The sequence below is a fragment of the Penicillium chrysogenum genome (assembly GCF_028827035.1).
Source record: "Penicillium chrysogenum strain IBT 35668 chromosome Unknown utg000005l_segment0_segment0, whole genome shotgun sequence".
In the NCBI taxonomy this organism is placed as follows: domain Eukaryota; kingdom Fungi; phylum Ascomycota; class Eurotiomycetes; order Eurotiales; family Aspergillaceae; genus Penicillium; species Penicillium chrysogenum.
This window is the reverse complement of record NW_026622753.1, coordinates 921044-935302: the sequence shown is the minus strand read 5'-3', so window position 1 is coordinate 935302 and position 14259 is coordinate 921044. Positions and strand designations below refer to the sequence as shown.

Below are 14259 nucleotides of genomic sequence, written 5' to 3'. Positions count from 1 at the left end.
TGTTTCGCGTGTGATGGTCTTTTATGCTGCCTAACACTTGTAAGATACGTCTTCATTGGACGTCAATATTGATAACCTCGGAAATTCTGCGGAAACGAGAGCCGGTTGCATTAAAGGTGAGGTTGATAGGGCTGAACGCCATAGTGTGTTAGCAGAGGAAGAAAGAGAAGAATAGAGGTGCCTTGCAAACTCAAAACCACAGGATTGTTCTCATCTTCACTATGCCAGGAGACAAGGATAGCGCTGCAGTATGTCTTCGCATCATCCCTAGCCGTCAAACCATCAGATCTCAGATCCCACCTATTTCCTCTCCTCATTGGCCTTGGTTGTATTAAAAAGGCATCACCCTCCTACCTCGTGTCAAATCTATCCTTCTCTTACCCTAAATTCCTGCTACCTCAGGTGCTGTCCCAGTGGTCTATCTGTAATGGGCGCCGCACCTTTTCCTCTCCATGCTTTGCATACCGTCTACTATCCACAGAAGTAAATGCAATAATGTTATGATGTCATCCAGGCTGATGCCTGGTTTTCCAGGTGTCAGGCCTCTCTGTTTGCTTCCTAGCTAGCTATATTAGCTAGCTCCCATCTGTCAGAGAATCTCATGTCTTCCTTTCTTCTCTTTCTCTCTCTCTCAGATCAAATAAGGAAAGAGATGGATTCTAACTGCGATAGGAATGGTGTACACACTATAACGCCGGCGGTTACATCCTGTTGGAATAAAATACGGCATTATTCCACTCGACCAACAAAAAACCACGGTTAATGTATATAGCCTAATGGAGGCCATATCCACAACAGTGCGAATATTTCGCAAATTACACCCGCGGAATTGCCATTGCTATGCAGGCTATCGCTGAGCACTCAAATGTGAGCAATATCTTGAATGCACTGCGAGTTCTGATCGACATATTGACTTCTATCCTTTATAAAGCAAACGGGTAGGAAGAAGAGAAAGGCCCACCGGGGATCAAAAGGTGCTAGGAGGGGCAAGGCCCGGAGTAAGTCTTCTATTCTTCACATCGAGATATCCAATGATACCTTTATTTCAATTGATCTGTGAGGGAGCCTATATTGCAAATTGGATTGACTGAGTACATTCGGTCATTGTGCACCGCTTAACATTTGAATTGCACTGAGAGCTAACTAGCCGAAGAAGACTAGAGCAAGGAAGTCCGTTAGGGAAAAAGTAACGGGGTAGCCGACCAGCGTGGTCAATCATCCGGTATGTTCATTTTCGAATAGTCATATTGGGGAAATCAAGCTGTCATCCCAGGATGTGGGATCCTTCATGCGATTTGATCCGTTGATGTGTCTGACATGTGCTAACGATGTGTACCTAGACAGGTCCAATGTATAGACCTCATGGTCTCGGAGATGTTCGCCGATTAGTGGGAAGTGCGGGGAGCGGCCTGGAGCTTCGGGGGTTGGATGTCTTATATGACTGCACTAGAATAGTCCAGAGGAAAAACAGCCACGAACCCGCCGAAATCAATATTCCGGTGCAGTTTGCTGCTGCACCTCCTGGATACAGACTCCCGCCACAGGCTGGCACCGAGCCAATCTCACACATCATCGATTTGTTGATGGATGCGTTAAAGGGTGAGACAGAAGGGGAGATAAGTGGTGCCGTGGTTAGGGTAGCACAATAACTACCCAGGCCACGGCACCAGCAAGAGGAATTTGTTTGTGATGATGACCAACCCCTATGCAAGAACCAACCATTCGCTCATCCTTTTCCTCAGGACGGCACCGTCGCTCATGGCAGTACCTAAATCAGCTGCTGTTGTGCTGGCCTGCCCTACCCTGTTTTGTTTTGAGGGATGGTCACAGGGCCATGGGTCGTGCCTCACCATTCTCTTAGCCGCGCGTATGGCCGGCCTCAACGGCTCAGGCGTCTCCTCGGTCAGCCCATCCTGTATACGGGCGACCTTCAGTGTGCATTCGGCTTCGTCAGCAAATACAACCAAACAATCTTTCTCCGACAAGTTCTGCTGCCTAATGGCCAATGGGTTGTGGAGTACTCGCCAGTAATCTACTCCACTGATGCGTACAAGCCAGCTGGTTCATCTGATTCTTGCCAGAAGAGGTTCATCGGATACTCGAGGAAGAGAAACTCGCCGAGCTGAAGAAGTTCCTCGACAAAAAGGAAGTTCCTATGGGAAACTCCTAAAAGAAGTTCGAGACTGCCTCGGCAATTGGAAGAACAACTTGTGAACAACTTGTCGGGGGGTCGCATTGTTTACATAGAGCTCCGGTTTGACTAGCTCTCTCCAGAGCTCGCCAGGTCTTGCTTACTTGCTTTCCCCGCCATCGATATTTCGAATAGAGTACTCTCTTGTCCTGTATCTCTCTTGCTCTGCTTTGCTTGTAGACCTGGCCCGTCACAACTTATGGGATCAGACAGGAGAGGTTCAAGAAAGAGTTTAAACAGGTCTCGAACTCGGTGGATAAGATTGCAAAGGTCGTTCTCAAGGCGTAGGACGTGTATTTTCATAGATTTATCACTTTGGCCATTCTACTTGTACCTTAATGCCCAGTCTACGGCAGCCGTAATAGGCCAAATATTCGAATACACCACTTTTCTTTACCCCACTGTTTCGAGTCAAGTGCACATCGAATAGTCTCAGGGCGTGGAGAATACAACTCGCATGTCACGGCACAAAGAACAACAGCACCCACAGCAAATGGGGAGTAGAAGAGTATGAGAGCTATATCTCGTATCGAGTGGAGAGAAAAAGAAAATCAGGGGACTTGAATAACAAGACCGAATAGAATATTTATTGTCTATATTGTATGCTCGTCTCACATAGATCCATTTTCTAAATCCGCAAATGCAAGCCCCGTGACCTGATCGGGTTCCATAAGCTCATCAGCAACAGGTAAAGATTGCCCAAAGATATTGTCCCATTCGCCCCAGTCAAAATTGAGGCTCGGATCCATCATGAAGGGGACAGAATTCTCAGGGGCGGGAGGTATATTCGGACCGGTGGTGTCCAGGAAGTTCACCGGAGGATGGTTAATGAGAGATCGTTGAGTCGAGATAGGAGCAGCGGAGGAATGGGCAAAGGGTAAGTCGGGAGCACATGCTCTGTCGCATGAGGAGACGGTTGTAGTCACAGCGGCGCTAGTAGTAGGTGCAGTGACGGCTGCGGATGACATGGAATTGAAGTAAGGTGCATTTGCAAAATCAGACGTGGTTGACCAATCTTGTCCCGTCCGAGGCATTTGTGGATTCAGACCGGCTTTCTGCCAGGCCTTTTGGCGCAAACGGCGGATCATGTCCCATGCCTCACGGCCTCCATTCCTCAACGGACGTTGTGTGAAGATGTCATCTCCGCCACTTACAACGCCCCCGTCTGGTCCGGAGAGCGACAAAATTTGATCGACAAATCCGCGTGACACGGAAGCTTCGGGGCTATATGGTCGTTCGTACAAGTCGATGAGGATAATCCTAGATAGTTTTAGTGTGACTACTAGACCGAGCCTTTTAAACAACAACGTACATCATTGCATGCATGGGCTGGTGATTCCTTGGCGAAAATCAGTCAAAATTCTTATTTGAACAGTTGGAATGCTTACCCAGGCCAGCCCCATTGAAACGGCTGAAAGTCAGGATCCGTCGCCAATCGAATAAACTTCTCCATGAATGCGTGGGAATGCCGTATCGCACTGTTCCAAATTAGATCCAGTAACTCGATGAGTCGCGACGCTTACCTTTGGCGCGCGATGGGCCAGATTCGACTTCGAGGATTCCTTAGGAATGGTTGGTAGGCAACACAGAATGCCTACATCTATGTTAGCGCCGAAAGGAGATTTCTGCATAGAGAGGTCTACCTTATCAATGAACAATGACAGAATAATCCTGGCCCATTTATGAAATGCGACGAGGACTACTGAATGATATTGCTCCGGGCAGCCGGATGGACCTTCCATGGGAAGTTCCGACGCGATGGAATGAATAGCTCGCTTTGGATATGGTGCTGGTTTTTCAGTTGCCGTTGTCTCTGGAATTCGGCTTATGATGGAGTTGAGTTTGACTTGAAGATCGTGAAGGACAGAGCGGAGCTCCACCATATCCCCCCTCGTTAGAGGTCTCGTGCCAAGCTGAATCTTTAATATTCTACGAACAGACTCTGCGAAGAGGTCAGCCCACGTGCCTAAGATCTAAGGGCAAGATTACTTACGGGCCATGATGCATTTCGCCTTTGCGGACAAATAATACACATTCACCATCGACGGCCCACCACAAACAGTCGGGTCGTCTGGATTATCAGGGGGCCGCTGACCGTGGGCAACCAATTGTTCATACTGTTTGGCTTCCGTAGTACCCAATAAGGTGTCCTTGACCTCACTCGTCTCACGAACATCCCAGTAGGTTGTATCGGTAAGCAATGGGGGAAGCCCACTGGACATCGCGATAACGGCATCCATATGCATGATATGCCACCATAATCGCCGTCGAAACTCTGCCTCCCATGGGTCGATATTAAAATGGGCAGGATCACGATGTAAACCCAAGGTCTGCGCCACTCTCACTGCTAGACTAACAAACAAACTACTTGCCAAAGGTTCTTCTTCCCTTGACAAAATTGTCTGCGCAACCAGATAGGCAGCCAGACCGTGAAGTGTGACACTGTGGGGAAACGAAATCTTGGCTAACCAAGAAGTGACCTCCTCACTATACTTGGTCGAGAGAACAGCTCGTGACGAAGTATTGAACTCCGTTTCCATCGTTCCCATGGAAATCGTAACTGAGCCTCCAAACCATATCGCATATAGGAGTGGAATGAACGAAGGACTAGGGCATGGCTCACCCGCGTAACTTTTGCAGTCGTACCAGTCCCAAAAGTCATTATAAAGCTTCAAGATCATCGGAGGGTGAATAATAGGACTCAGTGAGTGGACGCCAGACATGAATCCCTTGTAGAGAATGTCACTCTGCCATTTCGTCGGAATATGCTCAAGCATATATGGCTCGACCGCTTTATCATTCGGTGATAAATAACCGGATGGGATGCAAACAGCTTTCTGGATCGGTTCTGAGAAGCCGAGCGGAAAGGGGGAGCGCGTAGTTTGGCTGGTGGTTTGGCTACTTATCGATCCTTTCCGTTGTCTGCGCTTGCTAGAGATGGAATCGGTTGCGGTGTCACTACCTGCTGCTAAATCATGCGACTGATCCTGGTTTCCGAGCAGTTGATTGAGCTCCTCCATTTCATGGGAAATATAAGCCCAATACGTCGTTCCAACGTATCTAGACCCAAAGTCAGACACTCCAATGCACTAGTCTAGTGAGTGGATACTGACCTTGACCTCCCGCCATCCCCCAGGGACATGTGGCCCAAGTTTGAAGTTTCCATTGGATCGACCAGATCCGTAGTCTGGCCGTTTGGGATGGGAAACTCATCGCTGCTACAATCAGCAGCAGCGCTGAACGGACTAGCAGGTTGCCCGGCAGTCGATTTGCTCTGAACATTGCCGTCTTCCATCGGTTCCACGCCAGGGTCTAATGCAGCCGCTTTCATCTCCGTCGATTCGTGAGCCTGGTTGTCCTTCCGTAGCCGCTCAACGAGCGATACAAGCTGAGCCAGATGGGCTTCAACTGCGCTTAAATCTGTTTTCTGGCCATTCAACAACGATGCCTGCTTCGAATGGTTATAGGTCGGGAGGGTTTCATCTGTATTTTCCTCCAAGGAGTGCTGGTTCTGTCTTCGCCGTTTTATTCCATTCACCCGGCGGGAACGGCTGGGTCGCGAGTCAAGTTGCTGTAGGTCCGGATCGTACGCGCACTCGGCACTGTTTTTCGCGCAGTTTCCGCATACTGGAAGTGTCTAAAAGGAAATGTTCAGTTCAAGCAACTTGCTCCAAGGTCAAGGAAGACCACCTTGTCGCATTTCACTTTGCGCCGACGACATGTCATACAGCTATAGATCACACGTTTCCGGGTAATCTGCGCATTTCCTGTCGCCGAAGGCGATCTTCGCGGTTGGGTGGTGCTAGACGGGTTGGAGGGCCCCGCAGGTTGCATGTTCGGCGTACTTTGCCAATTTACCTGCGTCTTTCCATTCATCCAATCCAGTGGCCAAGTAGAAGTAACATGCCCGAACAATCCAAGAGTTAGGGCGTGTAAAACACTCCAACCTGCAGGTATCCGGGCATTTGCGTACTCCGCCTCCGCAAGTATTCTGCGGGAACGCTTGGCACTCTGACGTGGGTGGGCGCCCGGGCCCGGGGGTCCAGATGGATTACTCAGCACTCTAAGCGACCTCATGCGGACCTGAGGGACTTGTTCAACTACGTGACATCCCACCATTGCTCTAAAAGGTCAAGAAATTGTAAAGGAAGAGGACATGTTTTTGCTAGTAACTGAGACTATCCATAAGCAAGAGCTCCTCTTATTTGCCAACACCAATGGCTTGTATCATTGTGATGAAGCATAGGCCATTCACCTTACCACTATGTATGGATAGCTGGGTAGCGCTAGCATACCTAGTGCATTTTGCTCAGGTGCATTGACTTATCCGCTTGCTTCGGTCTATCTATATAGACAGGGTATGGCGCATATTAGCATATAGAGTTTCTAGGCCAGGGGAAGCCCATATTGAGCTTTATGTTGAGTCTAAAACGTACTTTTCTAACTCCCAGTCATAGCTCGCTCACTAACATAATAATTCCTCGAGACTCCTTCGATTGGCTTGACACTAAATGAAAGGTATTAACGTGCAAGGAGGAAACTGAAGATTTCTAAACCAGTGTTAGGCTTATAATCCCGCATTCGTTTGCATCAAATTGAGTATAATACCTATACTGTGTTACAAACAATATAGGTAGGGCAAGTTAATGATATAACAAGGTCCTTTCTTGGTCAGCTCGTGAAGCAAAGCATCAAGACATTTATCAGTCCATCTCCATCTCCATCATGTCTTCAATTGATGGAAGAGTATCAAGCGGAGGAAGTTTAGGTGACGGCTGCTGGTGAGAGTTCCGAGGAGAAGGATCGCTCGCCAAACTTGATCGTATAGGCGAAGCACAAGTTTTCATTCCTTCAAGGATGAAGGAAGCGAGCATATTGGCAATTTTTTGCCACCCCTCACGTTGCACCTGCAGGAAAGCAAGCGTAAACTGACTCTCCATATCCAAGTGGTAGAACGTGAAGATATCCCCGTCGCTAAGCACCCCATAAACGGTCCAGTCCGACTGCCCACGTTTCTTCCGGTTTGCCTGTACCATAGCCATATATGCCAAAAGTTGGCCATGGCCATCCCCGCCTGCTTGTTTGGCTTCAATCATTACGACATGACAGGCCAGGTGATCTCTTTCTCCAAAGAAAAGGCTGTAATCCGCCCTTCCTACACAGATATGTGGCTCTTCTTTGTATGTGATCGGGCCCCAAGCCACAGTTGTTTCATGGGCTAGGGTTATGGGGGGTCCGTTCACTAGTAGATTTTGTGTGGAGAGCGCTTGATAAACAACGTTTATCAAGATATCGAGTTTGTAGCGCACCCGGGTTTCTGTGGGCTTCGCGCGTTTAGTGAGGGCCTCGAAAGTCTCGAGAGTACGCACTTATTAAGGTAATTAGTAGAAATTCAAGGTATATTGGGTGGTTTCACTCACAAAAGTCTTTGGGGAGGTCAATCTCTACTTTTGGAAATTGCCAGGGCTGATACCCCTCGGTTGACCTCTCCAGTCCAAAAGCGCTGCTGGTGTCATGAACGCTCATATCAGCGGGATTTACATATGGCAGCTGTACTGCCACCTGAGCTATGTGTTCCATGACTGGAGCAGGAACATCATGGTGTGACGCAAGGTCCATCAGTTTGTGGTACCATGCCCGGAGGCCTTGAGACTTGATTTTCGGCTTCGCCATTCTCTTCTTCATGTTAGTTTTGGTGATGATATTTACGGAAAAAGAAGAAGAAGAAGGAACTATTGACTCATACTTCGACTTTCGCTAACGTTAATATCGTCATTCTTCAGTCATACAAATACATGGTCTATAATTTATAATAGCCACTTTTTAGGCGACGGGCATATGAATCTGTATAGAGGCTCGGAGCATTAGAACCATGGATTGACCCAACCCCCATTTTAAGGGAAGTTTCATGTCTAGGTGCCTTATTCTAGGACGGCACATATGCCTTAATAATGAAAGTGTGTCGTAGAGCTGTAGCCCTCTGGAGCCTTTCAGACCATAGAGATCGATCCCTTGATGTATGGATAATTTAATTACCCTGTAATAAAGTGGTGTAGCCCTAATAGCTATACAGCTTCGTATATGCTACCACTGTAGTCAGGCTACGGTTCTGAATCCTGCACACCTAAATTTTCCAACGCTTTCTTCTTCTTCTTCTTCTTCTTCTTCTTCTTCCTCCTCCTCCTCCTCTCTAGCCGGTGGCATTCGGCAGGCATATAAATCATCGCCACTACATGATATAGAGCGGAGGAAGTTGTTAAAGTCTACCGGGGTAGACTAACATCAGACTGGCAGGCATCAATTTACTGGAATTCCGTTTTTGTCGGCCTCTAAAAATTTCACATAGTCAGACAGATTTGTCTGCAGAGTTGTTTATCGCCTTCTATCCAGTCGAACTATCTCGAGGTCATGTGTTGGGCTCTGCATTGCGCCTTCCCCTCCTCGTCCGGTTCCTTGAGCCCTTGTTATTCAGAGTATTTTGTAAGGGCAAGAGCTTCCAGGTTGTCCATACACGTCGGTGGTGAACCCTTGGTTCCTTCCAAATTAAGCCGACCTCGGGAGTCAGGTATATAGTTGGCATCGGAGGCCTCATCAATAAGGCCGCGAATTGGCATCAAGGTTTTATTCTCACGTTGATGAACTGTCAATTGGACCTTGCACTTTTAGCCTGTATCTTGAAGTCTCTTACCAATCCTGATTTACTTCTTCGAACCAGTCCTTACCAAGAGAAGTCGAGGGGAGAAGTCGCGCTGCCGCTATTTTTGGATTATTTCTCTCTCCGAAATCAGTATGTAAGAAGTAGTTCGGAGGTTGTGATTCTACAATGGTGATATCATAATAAATGGCACTTGCATTGAAAGATGGGTGGCAAAAGGGGTTTGGTGTGCCAACAGTGTCCTACTCCTAATTCTGGAATAATGGAACAGACGGATCAATTTCATTTTGGAAGCATTCTGATGTAGGTAGCCAAGTCGCTAGTTACGATTCAACAGAGTAATGAAACATCATCTTATCTAATAGACAATGTGTACGTACCACCGACTGGCTCACACAAACGATACCGAACGAACAATTCCACAGGAGCTTTTTCTTCGTCCCCGAAGTTCCATAGTTGCGAGCACTGCAAGATCATCTTCTTTCCATCATACAAGGCCTGAATGATTCTCCCCTGTTGACCGCCCATGTAAGAGAAAACCAAAACCTATATAGGGTTTAGATACCATCACACTATAACACGACGTGGAGACACTTACTGGATGGATGCGGCATCTACGGAAAGGTTTGTGATTTACTCGAAGGAGCATCGTGCACACAATAGCGCTCAGCTCATGTGTAGTGATTCCTCGGCGTGTCTCAGTAGGACGAATGTGAGCAAGACTTGACATAAGCGAGTGAGGCTTGAGAGGGCGATCGGTGTATCGGTAAGGACTGACCACTCCCCATGTTCTTGGTGCTGTATAATCCTCCAAAGGGGAAGGATCGCCTGCTTCGTAGTCCGGGCTATAAGTCGTTAGTTCCAAATATCAGTGTAAATACAATGATTTGTAGTCCACTGGCCTCCAATATTCTTGGTTCCTAAGTTGTTCAAGCGTGAAGTAATCGGATGGTCCTTGTCTTTGCGTATCCAGGTGACAACTGATAACTCTCTCTATCTCCCGGGCTTGGTCGTACTCAATGTTGTCAAACTCATAGTCATCACGGTCCATCCACGTGAGATTCTCAAGTATTGGCGCGGTGTGTGGGGGATATTCCGTTGGGGAATCTTCCATGTATTCCTGTATGGTGCGGGCACGTGTTATCTTCAGATAACTCTCACGATAATCCTGTTCCACTTCAGGATGGATAGGATATCTTTCAAGGAGTTTATCTGGGTGTGGTCGAAAGAAGCACGGGTCAAATTTGAGAGTTTCTTCGTCCGGGTCGAAGGGCACTTCAAATGTTTGGATTCCAAGTCCCTGAAGGTCTTCAGGGGAAGGGAAATCAGGCTCAAGGTCTTCAAGTCTTTGGAAGAGGGACTTGAGAAAGGCATGAGGTTGACTTCGTGATTCAGTCATTTTGAAGGAAGATAATGGAATTAGGCCTCCGGAGGAATAGGCGGCGTTGTAGGTTGGTAACTCGCTCGCTATTATGTCACTACTATACATCCATGGATGTCCAGGTGTACCTAGGTGCCTATGTAGGTTGGGTACCTAGGTAGGTACATCTTCCAACCTTTCACTGGTTATGAGTAATAGCTTTTGTCCCGTTCGGAGGTGACCATTGTAAGCTGGAAGAAACCCGGCAAAAGTATCAATTTTACACATTTGTGATTTGCACTGTAGGCTCACATTACACCTGATTTCTGACAGTTAGTGCTCTGTTGTTAGATCCTGTCTACCGTTCCGTTCTACAATTAGAAGAAGTATTTCAAACGGCCCGCAGGGCACACGAAAGTTCCTCTCATTTCAGAAAGGGCCGCAGCCCGTCGCTATGTAAATACAAAAAATAAAAATAAAAATTGCGACGAGCGACCAATGGCTTAGGGGTCTTTAATCCCCCTTAGGGGGGACGGTGCCTGCAGCCTCGTTGGCCCCTAACTAACTATTAGCATATTTGTCCAGTAACATGAGCAACAGAGCAGGCAGAGCACACGGAGCACACGGAGCACCGGAGCACGCGGAGCAAGGGGTATAGCGGCAGGGTAGAGGGATAGAGAGGTAAGGCATACCATCAGCGGCCGGGGGGGCGTGGCGTTTGGGGCGTTTTGTGGGGGGGGCGGGGGGGCTGGGGCATCTATTTATATTGATTAATATCTGTTCCTATAGGGATAAAAACTGACTCGATGTTCTGCGTATAAACCCGGCCAGCGCACAAGCGGCACCAGTGCATACGCAGCGCCAGAGCACTCATATAGCACCAGAGCACTCGTAGCAGGGGCACAGAAATCGGGTAGAGGGATAGAGAGGGGAAAGGCTTACCACGATTGTTTCGGGCTAAGCAGACGATGTGGGTCAGAACTTGCTCGCTCAGATTGAATCGGAATATCATACGTACCCCTGTTTGCACGTCGGCCTAATATAGGAGTTAGTTGTCTGTCTCAAGACACTGTAGGCGGCAACAGGGACGAGGCGCATAGCAACAGGGACGAAGCAACAGCAAGAGAGGGAGTGCTTGTATCATGGAATGATAATCCGATTCAGCGAAACAACAGAACATACCCTTGCCGGCCCGGTGGGCCTTCCGCTTGTTCTATGCCAGTGACCCTCCAAGTCAACATGGTCCCTTTGAAGGATACTAAGGCATGATCTTACTGGCAGCGGCGCGGTCACATGGCGGATCATGACCGCCATTCTTGCCATCCAGTGGCAAGTTGCGTCACTGTGGCCGTATGTCCGGCACTGCGTGCAGTAGGACTACATAATATGTCAGTGTGTGCCTGAATGATTACGTGCTAGGCGTTGGGGGCATCGTGGTCATCGGATTTCAGAATTAGGAAGAGCAACAGACACGCGGAAGCAACAGAGCACACGGAGCAAGGGGTATAGCGGCAGGGTAGAGGGATAGAGAGGTAAGGCTTACCAGGAGCGGGGGCGGCATCAGGGGCGGCCCGGGGGACCCGCAATGCCTTTCCCTAGAGCCAGATATCCTTGGTTGATATACCTAGGTCTTTCCTGATTCCTATACTGCTCATATCAGCTTCGGAGTTGCTGACATTTCTGCCATTTTCTGAGCTGCTGTTCACAGCCCTCTGTGAGGGCCCTTTGTGGGTAGCTTTTCTTTAGTTCTCTGGCATCGTAATGATATCTCTTAGCACGATGGACAAATATGATGGAATATAGCAAGCTGCACATACCGTTTTGACCAGACAGCGTAGCCGAGGGTTGCAATGATAGCAACCAACACAAACACGCAAATAAAGGTGATGTGGTGAACCGTGGTGGTTGACGGTTCAAATATTCTTTGATGCGATTTTGCCCAGATGCCCAGGTGCCCAGGTGGGGTGTATGAGGAAACAAATGATCTAGAGGGCTAGGAGAAGTGAGTCTATTTATATACTCTAGAGGCAGGCACGCAGGTCACGTACCTTCTCTTGATTTTAGTATGGGTTTGGCCCCTTGAAAGTGATAAATCATTTAGATCCTAGTTGATCTCTATATATTTTATAGCATGAAAGTAAATTGAAGTTGTTTTGATCAGTCGAGTATAGTTTGATCTAAGTAGATGTTTTCAGATGCCTTTCAGATGCCTTTTAGATGGTTCTCAGATGCCTCTCAGATACCTCTTAGATGGTTCTCAGATGCCTTTCAGATGCCTTTCAGATGCCTTTCAGACTTTCAGATGCCTTTCAGATGCCTTTCAGATGCCTTTCAGATGCCTCTCAGATGCCTCTCAGATGCCTCTCAGATGGTTCTCAGATGGTTCTCAGATGCCTTTCAGATGCCTTTCAGACTTTCAGATGCCTTTCAGACTTTCAGATGCCTTTCAGATGCCTTTCAGATGCCTTTCAGATGCCTTTCAGATGCCTTTCAGATGCCTTTCAGATGCCTTTCAGATGCCTTTTAGATGCCTCTCAGATGCCTCTCAGATACCTCTCAGATACCTCTCAGATGGTTCTCAGATGCCTTTCAGATGCCTCTCAGATGGTTCTCAGATGCCTTTCAAATGCCTTTTAGATGTGCATGAAGACGGTATAAAGCATAAATTATACACGGAAATGTGATATAACCCGGGCTACGTCTAAGTACCTACATGCATATTGCATAGGGATTGCATAGTGCAGTCATATAAGACATCCAACCCCCGGAGCTCTAGACCGCTCCCCGCACTTCCCCACTAATCGGCGAACATCTCCGAGACCATGAGGTCTATACACACCTCTATTCTTCTCTTTCTCCCTCTACTAACACACCTGAACAACCTAAAGACCCCAAAATAAAAAGCCATGGCTACAGAATATCCCCACCGAATCGCCCTACTAGGCCTAGGCACAATTGGCCTCTCAATGCTAGCAATGCATCTCCGACGCCCAGACACCAGCATAACAGTCTACGACCCACGACCCAACTACGAATCCCAGATCCGGAGCACCCTCCCCTCCCTCCTCGATTGTCCCGAATCGACCACTCTAATCGACGACCTGCTCCGCACATCCCGTCTAAAACTCGCCAGCACCGTCGCGGAAGCCATCCAAAACGCAAACATCATCCAAGAACAGAGCCCGGAAGTCACAGCCTCGAAACAAGCTCTCTGGAAGGAAGTTGCCGGTCTCACTGGCCCGGATGTCCACTTGTGGAGTAGTTCATCTGGAATTTCAGCCTCGGTACAAGCATCCGGGTGTGAGGCCGCGGACCGTGTTGCTGAGCGGTTGCTCGTGGCGCACCCGTTCAACCCGCCGCATCTGATGCCGCTTATTGAAATCGTGCCTGGGCCTGAGACTAATCCTGAGAGGATCGAGTTCGCGAGGAAGTATTTCGGCGATGTACCTGGTCCCGGGGCTTCGGGTAGGGATCAGTCGGCTTCGCAGCATTACCGGCCTATCACGCTACACAAGGAGATTCCCGGGTTTGTGGGGAATAGACTTGCTTTTGCACTGCTGAGGGAGGCGTGTTATCTTGTTGGTGAGGGGGTTGTCTCGGCGAAGGATTTGGATTCCCTTGTTACGGCTAGCTTGGGGCCGCGGTGGGCTGGTAGTGGTGTGTTTGAGAGTTATCATGCTGGTGGTGGGGAAGGTGGGATTGGGGCGTTTTTGCAGAAGCTTACGCCGACAATTCAGGATGTGTGGGGGGAGTTGGGTCAGATTGATATTCAGGGCGAACAAACATGGAAGGACGTGGTTATTAAGCAGACTGAAGATGCCTATGGGCCTTATACCCCTGAGACGAGGAAGAAGAAAGAGGAGATGTTGAGGGATGTTGTGGAGTTGCAGAAGAAGAAATGGGGTGAGTTGTGATCGAATTTGTTACCTAGGTAGGTAGAGGATATGTAATCTACGGGCATGATTACCTAGGTAGACTTTAGGGTTACTGAAGATGTGAACAATAGAGTGCTCTATTCGCATTCTTGTATATCTAGAGGGCCATAGCTCCTCT

At 48.3% G+C, this 14259-nt stretch overlaps 4 protein-coding genes across 4 annotated transcripts; 1 reads left to right on the top strand and 3 right to left on the bottom strand.

Moving 5' to 3' along the window:
* Window positions 1–2802: 2802 nt before the first annotated feature.
* On the bottom strand, window positions 2803–6025 carry N7489_008744 (uncharacterized protein; the record flags this gene model as incomplete). The annotated part of the gene is made up of 8 exons (XM_056714494.1): window positions 2803–3451; window positions 3504–3530; window positions 3580–3669; window positions 3715–3785; window positions 3835–4133; window positions 4185–5251; window positions 5305–5828; window positions 5879–6025. 8 exons carry the CDS (start codon window positions 6023–6025, stop codon window positions 2803–2805), a joined length of 2874 nt encoding a protein of 957 aa, XP_056562116.1.
* Window positions 6026–6894: 869 nt separating this feature from the next.
* On the bottom strand, window positions 6895–7876 carry N7489_008743 (uncharacterized protein; the record flags this gene model as incomplete). Its single annotated transcript, XM_056714493.1, has 2 exons — window positions 6895–7559; window positions 7612–7876. The coding sequence occupies 2 exons, from the start codon at window positions 7874–7876 to the stop codon at window positions 6895–6897; spliced, it is 930 nt and encodes a 309-aa protein (XP_056562115.1).
* Window positions 7877–9200: 1324 nt separating this feature from the next.
* Window positions 9201–10245, bottom strand: N7489_008742 (uncharacterized protein; the record flags this gene model as incomplete). The annotated part of the gene is made up of 3 exons (XM_056714492.1): window positions 9201–9392; window positions 9445–9691; window positions 9728–10245. The coding sequence occupies 3 exons, from the start codon at window positions 10243–10245 to the stop codon at window positions 9201–9203; spliced, it is 957 nt and encodes a 318-aa protein (XP_056562114.1).
* Window positions 10246–13112: 2867 nt separating this feature from the next.
* N7489_008741 (uncharacterized protein) lies at window positions 13113–14120 on the top strand (the record flags this gene model as incomplete). Its single annotated transcript, XM_056714491.1, has 1 exon — window positions 13113–14120. One exon carries the CDS (start codon window positions 13113–13115, stop codon window positions 14118–14120), a length of 1008 nt encoding a protein of 335 aa, XP_056562113.1.
* Between the last annotated feature and the right edge of the window lie 139 nt (window positions 14121–14259).